Source organism: Anabrus simplex, chromosome 1 (assembly GCF_040414725.1).
Source record: "Anabrus simplex isolate iqAnaSimp1 chromosome 1, ASM4041472v1, whole genome shotgun sequence".
Taxonomy (NCBI): domain Eukaryota; kingdom Metazoa; phylum Arthropoda; class Insecta; order Orthoptera; family Tettigoniidae; genus Anabrus; species Anabrus simplex.
In genome coordinates this window covers 741741505-741762905 of record NC_090265.1, presented here as the reverse complement: position 1 = coordinate 741762905, position 21401 = coordinate 741741505, and the positions used below count along the sequence as shown (strand labels likewise).

Sequence of the window (21401 nt, the reverse complement as noted above, 5' to 3'; positions counted from 1 at the left end):
ATAGAGACCTTGAAAAAGTGGAAATCACACATAATGACATCCAGGAGCGTGTCCCACTTAAGACGAAACTTCTAGCGTTCCAGGGTTTCCGAGAAAAGACAATATTAAAAACTGGAAAGGCATGGACGCAGGAGTGAAAGAACGGCACCGAGAACGCATAAGAAAGTACTGGGTAGACATCAAAGCCAGAAGTAGCCAGTTTAAATCACTTGGTAAAAAGTTGGCCTATACAACACGAATGAATGAATGAATAATATTTTAGGGTGGATAGTATAATAGACTCACAAGAAGATTATTCATTATAATAAATTCCCAAAACAGGGGAATAAATTGGCTGGAGGAAACGAGAAGGGACCTGAATGAATTGAACATCGTAGAAGACATCATATGAAATCGCGGTCTTCAGGACCTCAGTAAGGGAACACACATTTGTGGTGAAAACTAGCAACAGGAGTGGTACAGAAGAACGAAAGAGGCAACAACACAGTGAGTTCATGAAGAGATTTTGGAAGAATAGGAAAGCGAAAATCATCAAGCCAATGAACAAGTTCCAACGCGCACTATGAATGGCCATAACGAAATAATAATAATAATAATAATAATAATAATAATAATAATAATAATAATAATAATAATAATAATAATAATAATAGTTATCGAATTCGTGTGGATCACGGAGGTGAAAGAAGGTGCGGGCATGAATGGGTCAATATAAGACAATCAGAAGATTACTTTAAAACTTTAATAATTAGAGCTATATTTCTTTCTTTGCAATCTTTTTTTTCTTTCAGATTTTAAATTTTACACTTTACTAAGAAAGCAACAATTCAGGTACAGAACTAGCTCGATAGCTTAGGTACAATGTTGGAAAAATCAGAATAATCAACAAATTGCCAATTAAAAATCTGAGCTTAAAGCTCCCAATTTACAAATGTTACTTAATCACTACTCAGTCAAAAATCAAAGAGAGGGAACTCCCTATTTCTTTTACATCGTTAGTAAGAGCATCTTTGCTCTATAAAATTTACACTTAGGAACCTGTTTCCAGAAGTATCCAGGCCTATCAAAGGCACAACCTCATTTTACCAGTCAAGCAGTATTCACAGTCTTACATGCTCAACAGTCGAACAACTTGACGTAAAAGGAATGAAATAGAGTTTAACAGGGGTGTCGAGTATCCATTCCACAAGGCCTTTGTGAAAAACAACAGGTTAAGGTACTGGCCCAAAAATCTAAATGGTGAGGAGGCGAACACTTGCACTCCTTGAAAATGGAAATGAAAAGCTTAAAACCCTATTTGGGCTTATGGCCCGACGTTACAGAGGCTAAGCCTATACTACTGAGATGACTAGATGGAGAGAATGTGTAGTTACAAAGATTACAAACTGAAAAAGTTACAAAATCATAGTCACCCAAAAGTTAAGTTGATAGAGAACACGAGAGGGTAGCTCTCTATTTCCTGATTTCGGTTAAGTTCCTTAGGCTTGTTTGAAATTTACCTTTGAATTAAAGTTATATTGTTAAAGATTGGAAACCTTCCCCTCGAGCTAGCTTTCAAAAACTATCACTTAGTTAAAACAGGACTGCCACTACCTTGAGCTGGTGGACTTCTCGAAGATGGACGAGGTGCCCGCGCCTCCTTTATAAACACATGCTCTGTAGAATGGAACGATCAATAAGACAACCAGGCCCGAAAATAAGCCAGCTTTTATACCCGAGGAGAAAGGTCCAGAAAACTCTGGGGCTAAGGCCCGACACACCCCCAATTCTTATTGGGTACCTAATTTAATAAATACCAGAAACCTGTGATTGGATGAAAAATAAAAAATACAGAATTTTCTATTGGCCCACATCTTAAGTTGGCGGGAAGAGATAGATGTGTTGTAAACTTCAACCCACCAAAAACAAAGAATAATCAATTCGGTTTAGGAAACCTTAGAATACAAAATTACTTTACAATTTTAATAGTCAATCTTCACACCAGAGGGCATAACATAAGTTTATGGTAGAGACATCTGTAGAGAAATGTCTAAACTTCTTGTATTAGTTGTTGTGAGTTTTAGATTTTAGATGGCATTCTCCAAGGCGCTTCATTTAAATGAACGAGGCGGGTGTACCTTCTGGTACAATAATAATAATAATAATAATAATAATAATAATAATAATAATAATAATAATAATAATAATATGACTAAAGCAATCAACACCTATGCGATACCAGTTCTTAGCTACTCCTTCGGAGTTACCAAGCGGAGCAAGACTGACATCGAAAATCTTGTAAAGAAACTGGGCTGCCAGATGATGACCAAGGAACGAAAACACCAAAGTCACCAGTTGAGCAACTGGCTCTGCCACGTCGTCTGGGTGGTCGTGGTATTGTGGACATTGGAGTTCAGCTATCACGGCATGTAGTATCACTGAGGGAGTATTAACATACATCAGCTGAAAACTCAGACCTGCATCGAATAATATGTGAAGTGGATAATATAACTCCGTTACTTCTTAACCACCAAGACCTAGAATGAGAAATAAGAAGTGATTGCAAACGTTGGACGCATGGTTAGCGAAGCCACTACATGGGAAGCAACCCTACTTAGAAACCGTCGATATAGAAGCATCGAACTTTTGGCTGACTGTAGGCCAAATATTCCCCGAAGCAGAAAGTTTAATGTTGGCTATACAAGACTAAGTCATTCCACCCAGAAACTACCTAAAAAAAACGTGGTGTTAGAGAATGTAATAAAACGTGCTGTTCTGATCGACATAGCTGTCCCGAACACCGGGAACCTCCATTAAATGTATACCGAGAAAATCAAGAAGTATACACCACTGGCAGAACATGGTCAAAGACTATGGCACTATGAAAAGGTGATAACTGTACCAATCATCCTTTCGAGTACAGCTGCTATACGGTACCTAAAACTCTGGTGGAAGGACTGAAGAAGTTGGATCTCAACACGAACATCTACAAGACCATGCAGAAGATGGTGGTCATTGCCACAACTGGAATTGTTCGGAAATTTATGGGTTCAAGTTCTTCTTGAAAGGTAATGTAAATTAAGGTTTATTGTGCTTTGATTTCCTAAAATCTGTTGAATTGCTTGAATATCATTGCCACGAAAGTGTGCAAAATAAATACTACTACTATTACCACTAATAATAATAATAATAATAATAATAATAATAATAATAATAATAAGTACTTGGTTGTCTAGAGAAGGAGGTCAGTACCACTGAAAACTCTTCTTGTCAGGGACATCTGACCTGGCAGGAGAATAACATAATGTGTCACGGATTTAATTTTTCTTCGGTCGGAAAACATGACTTCACCCATCGTTATTGAACTGGTGGTGAGACTCGCTTTCTATTCCTAAATCGAAATTGGATTTAGCGAAGGCGACTAATACGGTAATTCTAGCAGCGTAGAACAGAGAGAAAGGCGGCCAGCCATCGATGGGCACAGTTCCCCTTGTGCTGTGAAAATGTACCGACTCTCGGTAAGAAACATAGAGAGTTAATTACGCTGTGGTGCAGTGTTGTGTTACTGTCAATGACGATGTCCAGCTGTATCAGGCCGAGTGGGTTAAGACTTGATATGACGGGATCTTGAACATGTCCATTTCCAAGGCCTACAGTCCGTTCACTTACTCACTGACAGTCTGTGCGATAAATGAAATGGCAGTAAGTATCGATGATGACGATGGGGTGGGTCACCTGGCAGGTTTCACCGACTCTCTAGCCAGGAGCAGGGTATTAATAACTGTTTTATAAATAATTCAATCTGTTACCAATCAGAGTTTTTATTCAGTGTTGTGCCTCACAACGCGACTGGCCACAGATTTAATTATTTACTAGCTGATGTACCCGTGCTTCGCTTGGGACTTCACACAAAGATTGTCTTTGTGATTTTCCGAACTGAAGTCAAGATAGGCCATTACAATGACGTCAGTAGGAATATAGCGATTAAAAGCAATGTTGTATGTATGTTCAATCTTCAGCCCTAAGGCTGGTTGGATCCTCAACAGTTCCGCCGTCAGCTGTCATAGATGGCCTAGGTATCACTGAAGAGGCGTACTAGGGAAATGAGGAGTGAGGTAGTTTCCCGCTGCTTTCCTCACCGAGCCAGAAGTTGCTATTACATATCAGTCTGCCAAGCCCACTGAAATGCATGCACCAACCGACCCTATGAGCAACATTTTCACACCATTCATAGCAGGGACTGGCTGCAGAAAGAATGGCATTACTAATCATATAAAATACTCCTTCAAATGAAATCCACACATTGTCTCAATTTTAACGAACAGTACTACGGTGCCGATCTAACAGTCGAAAGTTCCAGAGCTGGAATGACCAGGCCGCAGACAACCGCGAACACTCCTCTGCCATTATTCCGTTAAATGTGCACACTGCCCATTCTTTTTTTTTTTGCTAGGGGCTTTACGTCGCACCGACACAGATAGGTCTTATGGCGACGATGGGATAGGAAAGGCCTAGGAGTTGGAAGGAAGCGGCCGTAGCCTTAATTAAGGTACAGCCCCAGCATTTGCCTGGTGTGAAAATAAGAAACCACGGAAAACCATCTTCAGGGCTGTCGATAGTGGGATTCGAACCTACTATCTCCCGGATGCAAGCTCACAGCCGCGCGCCTCTACGCGCACAGCCAACTCGCCCGGTACTGCTCATTCTAATCAGTGCCTCAGAGTAGGAATTAATAGCTGTAATACTATGATGAACCAGTGTGTTACGTAGGCCCTACTAGTAGTATCAGAAAATGTATGAACCAGTAGGATGGCATGCTACGCAGCAGTAATCCCATCTATCGGAGATGAGTGGCAGCAAAAGACACAAAGCACATCACAACAAACAGGTAATGTTATTGTTGATCAATTGTATATAGTGTCTATATTGTAGGCCTTCATACTAGTTTTCTTCAGACTCTGTGATATTAGGACATCTTATAAAATTATTTATAGCATAGACTTAAGGTCCTTATTCCCCACCTTTACAGACCGATTTTCATTAAATTCTGCGCATCCGTTTTCTCGGCACTCGGCGTTGATATGGACTTAGCAACAAAAATACAAATTCATGAATGTCTCTGTTATCATAGCCGGTACGGTAAGAATGCATGAATCGTCGCCATAAGACCTATCTGTGTCGGTGCGACGTAAAGCCAATTGTAAAAAAATGCATGACATAAATTATCGTAAATTTAATAATACTATATACCGGTAACTTTAGTTATGTAGTATTTATCTTTTTTGCTATTTTGCTATTTTTTTTCTTTACGTCGCACCGACACAGATAGGTCTTATGGCGACGATGGGAGAGGAAAGGCCTAGGAATGGGTAGGAAGCGGCTGTGGCCTTCACTAATGTACGGCCGCAGCATTTGGCTGGTGTGAAAATGGGAAACCACGGAAAACCATCTTCAGGGCTGCCGACAGTGGGGTTCAAACCTACTATCTCCCGGATGCAAGCTCACAGCTGCGCGCCCCTAACCGCACGGCCAACTCGCCCGGTGTAGTATTTCTCGACAGGACCACTAATAACATAAATATTTGAGAATTAAATTTTAGGCCTTCCCTTGATCTACCATTTCACTCAGTGTGAACAAAATTATTTATGGCCTCGATTGTAGCGACTTATTCCCCGACTTTACATCCCGGTTTTCATTAAATTCTCTTCAGCCATTTTCTCATGATGCGCGTACATACATACATACATACATACATACATACATACATACATACATACATACATACATACATACAGATAAATAGACAGAAATTACGGAAAATTAAAAAGTGCATGTCCTTGTTACTGTGGACAAGACCGATACAGAAATATGCTTTCTAAATTCTGAGCTATGTACAGACAAAACTCTTATTTCATATATGCAGTGTGATTCAGCAGCCCCTTCCAATATCGTTTGCTGTAGCCCAACTAACGTTCACATGGTTATAGGGGTGCTATTCCCCTGCAGGCGTACTGTATGGTACTACAGTGAGCACATTTTGCACACGATTATGAACCCTAGCGAAATGTTATATCATCCGTTCCCAAAACATGACGCACCGGGCGAGTTGACCGTGCGGTTAGGAGCGCGCAGTTGTGAGCTTGCATCTGGGAGATAGTGGGTTCGAACCCCACTGTCGGTAGCCCTGAGTATGGTTTTCCGTGGTTTCCCATGTTCACACCTTAATCAAGGCCACGGCCACTTCCATCCCATTCCTAAGCCTTTCCTCTCCCATCGTCGCCATAAGAACTATCTGTGTCGGTGCGACGTAAACCAAATAGCAAAAACAAAACAAAAAACATGATGCCTTGAAATCATGTAGCAATGTCCTTTTACCATGTTAACGTGTGGTGCCTCGTGACCGGGTGTAACGTCCGACTCCTTGCCTGAACGGTCAGCGTACTGGCCTTCGGTTCAGAGGGTCCCGGGTTCGATTCCAGGCCGGGTCGGGGTTTTTAACCTTAATTGGTTAATTCCTACGGCACGGGGGTTGGGTATATGTGTTGTATTCATCATCATTTCATCCTCATCACGACGCGCAGGTCGCCTACGGTAGTCAAATAGAAAGACCTGCACCTGGGGAGCCGAACCCGTCCTGGGATATCCCGGCACTAAAAGCAATACGACATTTCATTTTACCGGCTGTAACGAAGAGAGGAATCAATGCATAAAACTAGGTAACAGTGCAATAATTAATGTCTTAAAACACCGAACCGGATGGCGTATGTACTCTGCTCTCGTCGTACTACCAGCAGTGTAGCGTAGCGGATGTGGTTAGGCGTTCGCCAAGTAATCGACGGATTGTGCCACCGGCGGTTCGAATCCTACATTGTTCAAATACTTTTTGCGTCGGTATGATGTTTGAACACGTAAACACAGGCCCACGTTTGTCACATTCAAACAGTAGAATGACGCCGTTATTCATCTTGTGTGCCCTGCACAAACTCCGCTGGTTAGGGCTTAAATGTATACTGTAATATCTGCTGTCATTCGGTATGTTTCCACATAGGAATACATTGACATGCGCCTCATGTATAGGAAAGCAAGACAAAACGCGTGCGAGGCACTACGTCTGCACCAGGAGCGGTATACCGACAGGCGTCACCCGACTGCTACGACATTCCGCCGTGTTGAAAGACGCCAAAGGACAACAGGCGAGATTTCCAACCAGCCACCAGACCTCGATCGGGTGAAACAGAAGAGGCCATTCTGGAGGCAGCTCGTAATAATCCACACATCAGTATAAGGACGATTGCACAACAGGTGAACACCAGTCAGCCGTCCGTCTGGCGAATACTGCATGAACATACAGTAAATTTCACCCATACCATCTTGAGCTACACCAAGAGCTCCATGGGAGGGATTTCGAAGCTCGAATGGAGTTGTGTCGGTGGTTATTAGGCAGGTTGGACATTCGTATCGCATATCTTGTTCTCGGACGAATCGCTCTTCCACAATAATGGCTACGTCAATCGTCACAACATGCACTATTGGAGTCCGGACAATCCTCACTGGGTGCGACAGGCGACCCATCAAGTACGATGGGGAGTGAATGTTTGGTGTGGAATCTTGGGGGATTGCCGGATTGGACCTTATTTCTTTGAGGGCATTTGGACGGACCCATGCTACCGGCACTTTCTGCGCCAGGAACTCTCACTGCTGCTGGAGGATGTGTCCTTGCACGATCGTTTGACGAAGATGGAGCTCCACCACATTCGACTTTGCCCGTTCATAACCATCTGAACGAGGAACTGCCAGGGAAATTGATAGAACGAGCAGGCCCTGTTTCTTGGCCCGGCAGATCACCGGTTTTAACACCGTTAGACTTCTTCCTGTGGAGAAATTTGAAGAACGTCGTTTACACTCAAGCTCCGGAAAACCCCGACCAGGTCCGGCAACTCATCACGGAGGCCTGCTGAGCAATTACACCTGGAATACTTCAGCGCGCAAGCCGATCTATTGGACAACGGGCCCGAATGTGCATAAACCTAAACGTCATCACATCGAGCATTTGCTGCGATAAAACATTGTCAGGGAAGTTGTGTTCCTATTATTTCTGATCTGTATGTGCCCGGCCTGCTAACTAATTGGCCCTTCTTAGGGCCACAAATACATTCATTCACACACAATTTGCATGAAAGCGGGTATGAACTTACATTGCGTGTGGTACTGCTCTTTCTCTCGCTGTCGTTTCTTCCTCCGGAGCACCCTCTTTGCTTCTACTCTCTTCTTCTGTTGACCTTGTCGGTCTTTGTTGTCCCTTGTTTTGGTCCTCCTTTGGATGACCTCTTCGCATTCCGCATCGAACCACTCGGGTCTTACGCTTGGTTCTGGGAACCCTACAGATTTTGTCACTGCGTACGTTATGGCGTCCAGTATTGTTCCCCACAGATTTTTTACAGTGGTGCTTTCTTGTTTCTCCCTCTGGTCTGCAAGTTTGGCTCGGACCATCTCATTGTACTTTTCCTTGATGGCAGCGTTTTTCTTCAAGGCTCCGACATCAAACCTCCTCGTCTTCTGGACCTGAACTTTCCTTACGTTGGCTATGCGTTGTCTGTATTTCATGACAACCAGATAAGTGATCCGAGTCGATGTCCACACCTCTCCTTGTCCTCACATCCATACCATCAGATCCATGCCTCCGGTCGATAAGGACGTGGTCGATTTGGTTCTGTGTCTTGCCGTCAGGGGACTTCCATGTTACCAATGCTCATCTGATGGTCGATGGCAAAGTCCACTAGTCTGAGGCCGTTGTCATTGCTCTATGGGTTTGTGTGTTCTCTTGTGCAATCGCTGGTCTGAACACCTCCTCCCTCCCCACCTTAGCAGTCATGTCAACAAGGATGATCTTGTCGTCATGACGCGGAGCAGCAGAATACTCTCGGTCAAGGAGAGCATAGAAGGCGTCCTTTTCTTCCTCAGAGGCATCTTCGGTCGGTGCATGTGCGCTGAACACTGTCAGATTGAACAGGGAGAACTTCAGTCTCAATGAGCACAATCCCTCATTCGCGGACTTGAACTCCAGCACTGCCGGCTTGAGTCTCCTGGTAACCACGAATCTCGTACCAAGCTGGCTCCTAACTCCTCCACTGTAGAAGATGTTATAATCTCGAGCGTCCATGATGTCAGCGCCCTTCCATCTGACTTCCTGCAAGGCGACCACAGAGATATTGTAACTTTTGAGGACTTCCTTCAGATTGGTGAGAGCTCCTGCTCTGAGGAGACTCCGGACATTCCATGTGCCAAACACAACATCTCGTTTTCCTTTTCTATGCTTGGTCGGCATCATTAAAACCATCCGGCTTTTTCTATTATTATATCTCGTAACAATAGACTTTTACTTGACTAGGTCGTTGGCCCGGCGCGTAAACTTCTGGGAGGGGCCTTCCCCCTTTCAGCCCTCAGGATGGCTCTCCTTTCTGTCTGGGTGAAACACAATCATCCATCACGAATTCTATGGATTTACAGCTACCGTGACATTCAAATAAAATAATCGCAAAACTTTGTACAACCCTCAACACCAAACAACATCACTACCGATTCTAAAATTTTGACGTCCCTGAAAATGGTTATTTACAACATAACGTACCATCGTGTCATTTCCGTCGCTTCGATAATGAATTCAAGTCTCTACTAAAACGACTCTCTTCTAAAATAACAAAATCTAATTCCAAACATTTACTACAAAGGACAAATCTCAGTTACAGTTTATTTCTAACAATAAAATGGCTCGACCACCTAACAGCTGGCTTGAATAACAGGTACACGACCCATCCTCGATATATCTTAAGAAAAACACACGTTATCTTGACCTGCATCAAATGAAAACCTCACCTCGCTGGTAATTCGCATGAAATATAATTCTTCACCCACATAGATTATGCGAAGGGATAATTTAAAACCTCACTTGAAATATCCATCACGGTCCTACGGTTTCGCGTGGAATCCTAACCATGGACTGACCCTATTCCCATATCATTACATGACACAAAATACATCCTCGGGTTCCCGACAATGAAATTCCCGGCAAAAAGTCTCTTCGACAATACAGGAGTTCAACAACCTGATCCACATTCCTTCCCATCTTCGCAAAACTTATGCCACTTGCTATCACAAATTCTCTACACGACAATAATATGGAATATCTCTCTTGGAAAACCCACTATGTTATTATATGAACTCTCTGTGACAAACTAACCATCTCTGCTCACATATCTGAGATTGACAACACAATATTTTCAAACCGAAACTCACAACTTGACTTACAAAAAAGGTTACCGTTATTTTTCTCTCATCAATTCTACATAATTTTATCAGACTTCTGGAATAGCATTCCCCTTTAACAAATTACACCGATCTCGCCTCGTAACTTCCCTCGACAAATTTTACAGCACCGAACACACGACGGTGTGCCATCCGCTCCAGCTGACATTCCATCATTACCGCGCACTCGCTCTAAATGGTAAACCACGGATTACACTTACAGGAATTGCATCTTTACACTGAACAGAATTTTATGAAAAATCAAAGTCTTAACTTTAGCAAACAACAAATATAGAAAATAAACTCACGGAAATGATACTTTTGCTCTGGACATTATATTCGATTTACAACCATCAAATTTCACACGCTAGTTTCGCGACTTTCCGATTATCCAAGAAACATAAAAAATGACATTTTGTGGTATTCCTCTGACATTTTATGAAATAAAAGGGTGGCCAAAATGCGTCACAGATACACAAATAAAATGGTGACATCATGAAATAAATAAATAAATAAATAAATAAATAAATAAATAAATAAATAAATAAATGCAGTTTATATGGAAGGTAATTCACATACCTGTAGTCGTATGTCGTCTCCCGTCTTAACAGGCCCACCAGCCTCTCTCATTCTTTATCTAGCCATCTCGACAGATAGTGGCTTTACAAACATGTTCTTCATTTCGATTATTTTTTTAATATTATTCACCTGAAAATAATGACATAACAAAAAATGCCCTTCACAGGTTCTCTTCCTCGCGAACCGAACACGTTCGTCAAATCACCGATCTGCACACGCAATAAAGTTAAATAAATGATACTGACTCATTTAACTGCAGGACTTCGGCATTATAATGACCGTCTGTTGCCTGGACGTGAATTTACATGACGTTTCCACATGGGAATACCGTTAATTTGGCTGACAATCTCTCTCCACTTGGAGATGCCGTTAAATAGCCACCATTGGACAAACTGCTCTCCCTTCTTTGAAAGACTTAGTCTGCACAACCGATTTTCAATGTTATTCTGAGCAGCGTGCGGTCGCTTCAAATTCACTGAACACAATGCGGGATTGCAAAATGGCGCATCGTTATTTTATAGCATTTACTCCCACTCCCATGCCATCTACATTTACCGCCAAAAGTTTACCGACACCTTTTTCACCCCACAGAATCGTAATTATGGCTGCTCACCACATAACACATAGTTACTTAGTTTAGTAGCGGTGTTGATCATAAGCATTTAAGGGGTTCTCTTAACCAACTGAGTTGTTGAATTACCTCATAAGCTAGGCACTATATTTTTTATCGATGTAACAGAATTCAAACGAGCAGGCGCGGCTTTCGACAATTTTCCTTCTGGAGCTATTTAGTGTTCTAAAGTCTTTACCGTTAATAACCAAATTGTTTCCCTTACGATTTCCTGGCGTTTACTACGGCAGTTTCGTCGCCAATTCTTCAATGTACTTTTATTAGAAAAATAGTTCCTCCATATTTCTGCATATTCTACACGTGCGGGTGACGTAATTTCTCCAGCGTGCGAATGAGAATCACCATATGTTCTCCGCGTGCCGTCTCTGATCAGGGACTAAAATGCAGCTAGAACTCATGACTTGTAATTTATATGGGACCTCATGTAATGAATTTAGGACTCTGTCTCCTTATGACTTAAAGGTTATGGGTTCAATAGCAAGGTGGAGCCAGCCAAAATTCGATTACTTTACGACTCTGCTAATTTGAGCATGCGTACTAGTGAAACCATGTCATAAAATTTCACCCTCGAGATTGCGAAACCAGAGCTTAGAAGTGTTATTTACACAGTCATATTTTGTCTTTGTTCCCTTAATGTGGAGATTTTTGCACAATAAATGTTACCGGACTGAGCTGTTAAGAAAGAGGCGAGCACATCATAATACTGTAGTTGAGAGGAAAGCAGGTCATACGGCCAGTACAGTATTGCATTCCGTGAAACAGTTTCAAGAGACTAGTCTACCTAGATTATAGACCATGTTTGGTACGTTTATTGCCTCTGTAAAGCATATGGATATTTAATTTCATGTCATGGAAACAAAACTAAACAATGTCGATTGAGAGAGTTACGAGGGTATAAGGGCACATCGACGACTTTAGATTTCTTTCTACCAATTTTACTCATACTCTTAGCAGAGGTACAGTCACAGCACATCCTGATGTAGAAATGGGAAAGGACAATTATTATTATTATTACACAGAATAGCAGCCGTTCACGATATCTACACACGAAAGTCTAGAATTGTATCAGGCAGTCAGTAGTGATAGTTGTTGAACTGTAATTATTTATGTAAACTTGAAATAAGTTGTTACTTCAGCACTTACCCAATGTGTGGAAAGAGAAAGACGCTCATAACAGCTATTTAAATCTTCCGCAGTTGAGCACTGACCTAGTCAACTCTAGTTCTACTACAGAGCCGGCGCAAATATGCACGAATACAAGATGTAATCTCAGTCATGTTTCAGAAGTTCATACAGGTGGAAGTATACATGCCATTCAGCGATATTTGGCTTCCGAATATCCCGAGTACCTTCCACTCCATTCTCGGACAATCATCATATTATCTACTAAAGGCAATGCCTTGTCGCTGTAGCCACATCTGACGAACTTCTACTAGCCTCTTCATGTTGCTATATGAACCACATGCCAGTTTACCAACGGAGTTCCTGATGTATGGCATCCTTGGTCGTCCCCTGGGTATCTTTCCCAGTACTTTTTTTACCTTCGGTGATTATTTAAAGAAGAGAGTCATGTCTCAGTAGGTGTCCAAGAAACTTCATTTTCCTCCTCTTTATCGTATCTAATAAACATCGACCCTGTTCTACATTCTTTAAAACAACGTCATTAGTTTTTATACATCCAACTTGCTTTTGTAATTCTTCTCGAAAACCACATTTCTGCAGCCTCATGTTTTGTTTCTTCCTGTTTCCCTAAAGTGCATGTTTCTCATCCACGCAGTAGCACACTCCAAACAAAAGTCTTGAGAAATGATTTTCTGGTCTCCAAACTGAGATGGTTGTTTAGCAAGTTTTCCTAATTTTTGGAAGGCTTGTTTTGCTACCACTATTCTTTTCTTGATTTCTGAAAAGGAACTGTTATCAGAGGTAATTACACTACCCAAGCAGGAGAATTATTTGACTTGTTCTATCGGTGTGTTATTTAATTTTAAGTGTTTCCTACCTGTAGGCCTCTTTTTGTCTAGTATCGCGAATTTTGTTTCCTTTATATTTATTTTTAGTTACCTAATTCCCTGCTCGTGGTTCCCACTGATGAGAACCAAATCTTGTGACGTAATGGCTGCACAACGCGGCTATAAAGCTGTAACACGCCTTTCGTAATGTACTGACTTTGCGAGGGAGTGTTACATATCCATATTACCTTCTGGGTAAGCTATTCGGCTGAAAACGTCAATTGTACCTTAGAAATCCGCACTAGTTTCAATAACACTTACATTAACCCTTCGGGACCGTTTAATCATCTGGTTTAGAAAGACGACTTCAAATCAAAATAACTGACATATTATTATTATTATTATTATTATTATTATTATTATTATTATTATTATTATTATTATTATTATTATTATTATTATTATTATTATTATTGACGAATGCCCTCTGCGTGCTTATGGTGGAGACCGGAAAGACTTTGGTGATGTCTCAGAATCCCTAGTGTAGTGAATAAACAATTTAGATATCCATGTGTAATTGTCCCCTACTTACCATGTATTCTTTGCAGGTTTTTCTTTTGTATAATATTGTATATACTTGTCCATTCTGTAAATTCCATACGATTATTATTATTATTATTATTATTATTATTATTATTATTATTATTATTATTATTATTATTCCCAAGTCCAGAATATCCGAGAAGGAAGCTAATCACTACACTAGTTTGCGGCTGAATACATTGATAGAGACTAAAGTTCACGGTCTTCGTGATGTAATGCTGAACATCTTCCTCGACCTAGCACTTGACCCCACAACAACGTATCGAGGACAACGAACGGGGTACACCTGGTGGCCTTTCACCACAGTGGATGCAGTTCGAGTACCGGCCAGTATAACGAGATCCTCTCGCTACGGGCGGCGCAAGTACATAACTGTAATGAATATTTTTGCGCTAAAAGCGTTTTATTGACATCATGACCTAGATAGTGCCTCTTGACTCTTCAAAAGTGGATTTCAGTGAGGAAAAACAAATTCCAAACTTCTACTCAGTGCAGTATGACGTAACGCCTTCTCACACACTATCAGAACAGGGCAGCCAACAACAGAAAAACCAAGACTATAATATGAAGTTATCGCTTGATATAATGCATTCCTTTCACATAGAATATTTATCTGAAGAAACGTATTTACGACGAGTTCCTTGCTCCCATGTAGTCGGTGCCCATGTCGAAATGACAATTCCATCAGTAAATGCTAGCGTTTGAACTACACATTTTTCTTTTTGGGTCTAACACCTAACATGTCTATTGTTGCAGGTAACAGTGGTGGAGGGTCGGCTGTCAACGCCATGGTGCGGATGTTGACGGAGAGTGGAGAGGTGAGTCCATTGTTAGCAAGTGCTCCACTACTAACACTGTAACACAACTGTGCGCCTGTACTGTACTTCAGTGAACAACACTTTTGACAATCTTTTGTTGACAAAGAGCCACCACCAGTCTCGGGTCATGTAATATAATTTAATCACTATTTAATTTATGTCAAAAAATGAATAATATACTGGCAGTGTTCAGTGGGTTAATATGAAACATTAGCTTAATAATAATAATAATAATAATAATAATAATAATAATAATAACAATAATAATACCGAGGATGTGGCTGCAGGGTTTGGGTCACGTAGCTATCAGCTTGCATTCTGGAGATAGTGGGTTCTAACTCTACTGTCGGCAGCCCTGAAGATGTTTTCCGTGGTTTACCATTTTCACACCAGGCGAATGCTGGGGCTATACCACAATTAAGGCCACGGCCAGTTCCTTCCCACTCCGAGTCTTTTCCTATCCCATCGTCACCATAAGACCTGTCAGTGTCGGTGCGACGTGAAGCAAATTGTAAAAGAAGAAGAAGAAGAAGAATAGTGTAATCGTATAGCCTGAGCTAGCCAATGCTAACTAATGTTCCGCCTTACTCTTCTCGGGATCTTGTGATCCACAGATGGATCTTCAGTAAGTGAAACTTCGCACTGCTTCTGAGTTGACTGATACCGCCTTCTCATTGCGCACTTGACATATTTCTTCCTGGAGAATACTTACTCGCAAGTTATCGAAAATAATAGTGGGTCTGTTAATACTCGGATATTTTTCTCTAGGTTGTGATAGGATTGTATTAATTTGTTTTCCTACGCACATTGAAAATGAGCGCATTCCGTCAGCAGATCCTCGGGACTTCGGCGACATTACTGTAGTGGAGAAATGAGAATAAAAGAGATAGGAACAGAAGACCAGCGCCTTAACCGCCTGAGCCACTCAGCCCAAGTACACGCGAAAGGATTATGTTAACCCAATGAACAGCCCTAGTAATGCTAACATAATGTTGGCATATGGCATAGCACCACTTCACACAATGATGGTAACCTTAGCAATGAAACGTTCAGACACTAATTATATAATAGGATTTTACCCAGTAAAGAACATGTGTGCAAAAAGTCTATTGACTCTAAACCTTGATATTTAACTACACGGACGAGCTTCAGTTCGGTGTAGACAGCTTGATAACAGATAACCACAGCATGAATCGGAAGGTGTTGGTAGTGTAAAACCCTGCGTCACAAACCGAGCTTATCCCTCCAAGTCACTATTTCGTCTCTGTAACAGTATGCAGATTGCTCCATCTGTCACACTTATAAGTTTTGTTATACTCCAAGATCCAGCCAAACATTTCCGCAGGAAAAGCATAGATTATTGTAAAATACACTTTCATCTAAATCACTTGACATATTGAAGCACATAGACACTGACGAAATATCACAATATCAATTATATCCTATCTACATTAATATTTTTCGAGGAACACGAATAGGTTCACTGTTTGCAATTAGAGGAAAGTATTTCCTAACCTCAGGTTTATTCTCAAAATGATGTACGCACACTACAGTTTTGTCATTGACTTCAAAATAATAACGATGTATATTCCTAATTCAATTCTCTCTTAATGTTTTATTCCGTAGGAAACTTAAGTATAGTTGTGTGGGAGGCATTGCCACAGTTAGACTAAAACCTGGTTCACAATACGATCAAAATAAGCAAATTCTCACATTACTTTGTATAATTACAGATCCTAAGTGTCCACTGACTTATATAAATACACTCGCACACTTATATTCCACAAAGAAACTAACATTTATAGTCAACTTTCATAAAATTACACCGACTACATACGATAACAACAACCAAAACAAACCCACATTTCCAACATTTCCGACTACTCGATTCGCCATCTTTGAACGATCGAGAGTAGCATTAAGGTCTGAGGATTGGAGTCGGTCTTGTATGTATGGTTCTACACAATCGATAGTCGCATTTCTTTTCGATTATTCTTCATATCATAGATTTTCTTTGCATTTTCTGACAACATGTTTACAAAGTTCGAAGAGCCATGCAAGATGGCAGCGCCCAGGGATTGCACGTGTTTAGTTAAGGATGACATTATTCGCGAATTATGTGCTGATACAGGCTCCGAATATCCAAGTGATGCTGAATATTTAGAGTTCGATGATGAAATATCTTCTAACGGAAATGTTTCAAGTTATGACGAGGATATAGCCCTATCTTCAAGGTGTGGAACTCACATGGCGCAGAACGAGTCTGATAACTGTGTTACGGGTGTAAATATTCTACATATTGTAAATAATGTAGTGTTTTCTGACAACTAGGTTATGGATAACAGTAAACCTATGCTAGAGGATTTTGAAGGTGCTCATGGTATAAAAGGTATGGCCTAATGAATCTGGAAACATACGACAAGTAGCAGGACTTATGTTTGGTGAGGAATTTTCTCAGCATGTAGCTGAGCAGACAAACTTATACTATGAGCAGAATTCACATTCTAATAACGTATTCCCTGAAACACTAAAGTGGACTAAAGTCACTAGCAGGGAAATTAAAAAATATTGCTCTGTGTATATTGACAGGGCAGGTGAAGAAATCATGTCTGAAAGATTACTGGTCAACCGATCCCCTAATAGAAAACCCAATATTTTCGAAAGCTATGAGCCGAAATAGATTTCAACAAATACTTACCTACCTACATTTCAACAACTATTCAGGAAGGCCACCAGGAAAAAAAACGCAGTAGTCCTTCAAAAGCTACTGAAGTTCTAACAGTTTATTTGAATTCATGCACTCCAGGTTGGAGGTAGTTAGAAAGGGCTGTGCATGGGGTGAAAGGCACCCGGTCTGCAATGTGTTAATTAATTAATTAATTTCACTCAACAGAATGTTAATAAAAACCGACCCGTGTTCGGAGATTAATCACTTGAAAGAAATTGAATGCGGTAGAATGTCACTAAAATTGAACACGTAGCTCGACATTGCTTCTGGAAATGTTAATAGACTGAGTCGAATGTCAAATAGAATAGAATTCGTACCACAGAATAGCCACTCAGAAAATCGTATAATTGTATAGCTTTGCACTTTCGAATGTCATTGGAGTCGACTTAGGAAGTAATACAAATAACACTTGTCAAAATAAAGTTTTATGACTCGATGATTGTTCATAAGTTTACACGATATCTTATAAATTTGAAGATTCAATTAATTAGCAACGAAAATATTCATGCTGTGAAATTAGTCTCATTCACTTTAGTTAATCACAAATAATATTGTAACACAAATGGAGTTGAGTCTGTCTACAGGCTGTCCTTGGTTCGACTGCATGAAAACTGAATACTATTTAGATGCACAAGTTCCAAGATACTGTTCGTACTCAAGAACCTACGGAATGTTTAGGAAGTATGTGAGAAATAATCTCCACTTAGTGAAAATACAAGTTCAGTGAAGCATTCAAAGTACTATCTCAATCGTCTTATCACTCAAGAAATCCTAAGCTCAACTATAATGCTATACTTTGTCAAAATATTTCAATCACTCGATGAAAACTTAGGTTTTAATGCACTGTTCGAAGTCTATCATTCGAAGAAATATTATGATCAATTTGAAATGTAAGCATTGGGTAGAAAATAATACAAGTCCCAGAAACACATAACTTGAATTAAAGAAATGATTAGTCGCTTGGAAATGAACCCAAGTTAAATTACACTGTTCAAGTTCACGTTGAATGCTGTGGAGTATAATTTCCTAAGTACGAAGAACTTCATCAAACACTTGACATTCGGCGAAACCGTAGTTTTGCGACAAATAATGCCACCAGCCGACTGTCCGGTCTCGACTGTTGTACTACTGGCTTTGGCCTGCTTACTGGCCCTCCTTTTATACAAGAATCATGGGAATTTAAGTTACTGTATTCTGTTGAATATCTCCCTCGATTCTGGTCGGATTCACTTCAAACTTGGTGAAAATGGGGACATGATGTTGTGCTCTTAGTTTTATCTTAAACCAAAAAGTTATTAGCAATAGAACGTTTCGAATGTTCTACCGGCTGACGTAATCCAGCTGTGACAAGATAAGGTGGGATGTGACGTCACATGTTCCACGTCACACACTGCCTGCTGGTGCAGCCAGCTGAGAGCTAGCGCACGGCGCGGCGCGTAGTTCGAGTTCAGTTGGTGGGGACTCTGGACCAGCGTTCCTGGTACAATATGTATGAATCATAATTCTTTTCTTACAAGTTAGTAACACTAGTACGTACAATAGACTTACGAGTGCACTCTATAAAACGGGCTCTCAAAAAATTATCCCTCAAAAATTTGGAAGTGGTTAGGCGATGATACCTTTTTTTTCCAAGTCTTCCTTGTATCGTTTCGGCAATTACAGAAGTGTACTGAGTTAGGTAGTTGGAGATGTGATATTTTCCCAATATCTGAGTGGTGCTGCCATATTCAAACAGCCATTTAAAATACAGGACATACACTGCCGAGAAAAGAGAAACACGCAACATCCTCAATGACTGTATTCAGTGGCATCAGGGGTGCATACTAAGGGGTTGTTGTCTTAGTGACGCTCAGGAGGCCTGTCCTTGCGCAGTAACTGTGCTGAGGTTAGAGGTGAACAGTCTTTGCTGATGATGATGATGATGCTTGTTGTTTTAAGGGCCCTAACATCGAAGGTCATCGGCCCGAAACAGTCTTTGCAACATTAATTCTAGGGTACAAACATGTACGAGTACGTGCTCCTGTTGAACTACTGCATTGTGGGCCTGCGAGAAGCTGGATGGACGTATCGACGGATTACTTCGCATGCTGGGCACCATGTATCACTGCTATCAGCAGTGGTGTGTGAAACATTCCAACGCCCGTAGACCAGGCTCCGGACGTCCACATAGTACAGACGCGCATCAAGATCGACGCATTATGTGAGCAACGGTGGCCGACCGAACATCATCCAGGATCAGAATCCGGTCACATTTTGCATCTGCTGTGTCACCAAGGACCATTGGGAACCGTCTGCTTACAGCAGGATTAGGATCACGTATGTCTTTGGCCAAGCTACCGCTGACACCACGACACCGCTAAGCACGGCTACTCTGGTGTCGTGAAGGAGTCGACTGGAGAGGGGCATGGTGCTGTGCTGTCTTCGGTGACGAGAGTAGGTTCTGTCTGTATCCAAGTGATGGACGTACACGTGTACGGCGTAGACCTGGTGAGCGACCTATTCCAGAGTGCATTCGCCCACGATACTCAGGTCCAATCCCAGGCTTCCTGGTGTGGGAGAGCCATCAGTTAAAACTCGTGGTCACAGTTGGTGTTTATGTAGGGTAACATTGCACAGGTTGTTGTCCCCATGCTACTGGCATTTCTTCGACAGAAAGGTAATGTGCTTTTTCAGCAGGACAATGCACGTACACATATAGCTGCTGCGACGCGACGTGCTCCACGTGGTGTACAACAACTGCCCTGGTCAGCAAGATCACCGGATCTCTCGCCAATAGGGAACATGCATGATCCGGGGTTTTAATTTAAAATATGCTAATCTGATTCAAAATTGCATGCAGAATTCAAAAATGTGATCAGAATGTACAAATAATAACTCCAAACATGATAAAAATCTACGAAAATGTTACGTCACGCAAGTACGCGATCTCATTGGCCTGACGTCATCGTACAGGTTGACTGAATTAGCAGACGAAATAACACATAGTGTGCTGTGAGAAGCAGGATACACTTCGCGTATTTCTACTTTACGTTAGTGTCTAGTATGGTTAAATTCGAGGTCTATACATTGGATAATAATCTGAGTGGTATATTTTAGACTTAAAATGAATCCTGCGCAGACAGTAAGGCAGAAAACTTATAAATGGTGCAGAGTTCCGATGTGCGATAGCACATCGCATACCATACCAAACAAATTGTTTATAAACGTTCCAAAGACGCTCAAACTAGGGAGAAATGGATTTTGGCGAGCTGGAGAAATGCTGGTGATATATCGGAAAAGTCTACAGTTTATTTTTTTGAAGATTTTAACGTAAGATGAATTTGTTTGAATTTTCAAATCACTTTTCGATGTCAGCTGTTCTAGTGGTAAAACTTTAAATTTTAATGTATGAAGCTTTATTTAAATGCTTCAATTACATCTTGGAATATGAAAGTAATAAACAGTGCAGTAAATAATGCTGATTATTAAAGTATTCTCCAAACCTAACCTATGTTTTGGGTGATCCATGCCAAGATAATAAATCAAAGGGGTTATGAACCATTTTGACAGCTCTAATTCTACCAATATATCTTGGCATGGGACAGTTATGTATGTCTTTATTGAAGAGCTTAATTGGTAAAGAAATTTAGGCTATATCTAAATACTCTATAATGTAACAAAGAATAGGCGTGTACATCATGCAAGGAAACAACGTGAATTGAACAAATGTATAACTCTACACAAAACCAATGCTTGTCTGTTGGGGTCTTATAAGTTAACAATGCTCAATTGTAATAATTATCATAATATTAACGAAATAAATAACATAATTG

General features: G+C 40.9%; 1 protein-coding gene across 1 annotated transcript in view; it reads left to right on the top strand.

Moving 5' to 3' along the window:
• Positions 1-21401, top strand: part of pip (heparan sulfate 2-O-sulfotransferase pipe) — a 205061-nt gene that overhangs the window by 117144 nt on the left and 66516 nt on the right. The window contains exon 3 of the mRNA XM_067136140.2: positions 14800-14861. Coding sequence (XP_066992241.1) covers positions 14800-14861 — 62 coding nt within the window. The remainder of the gene's footprint in view (positions 1-14799; positions 14862-21401) is intronic.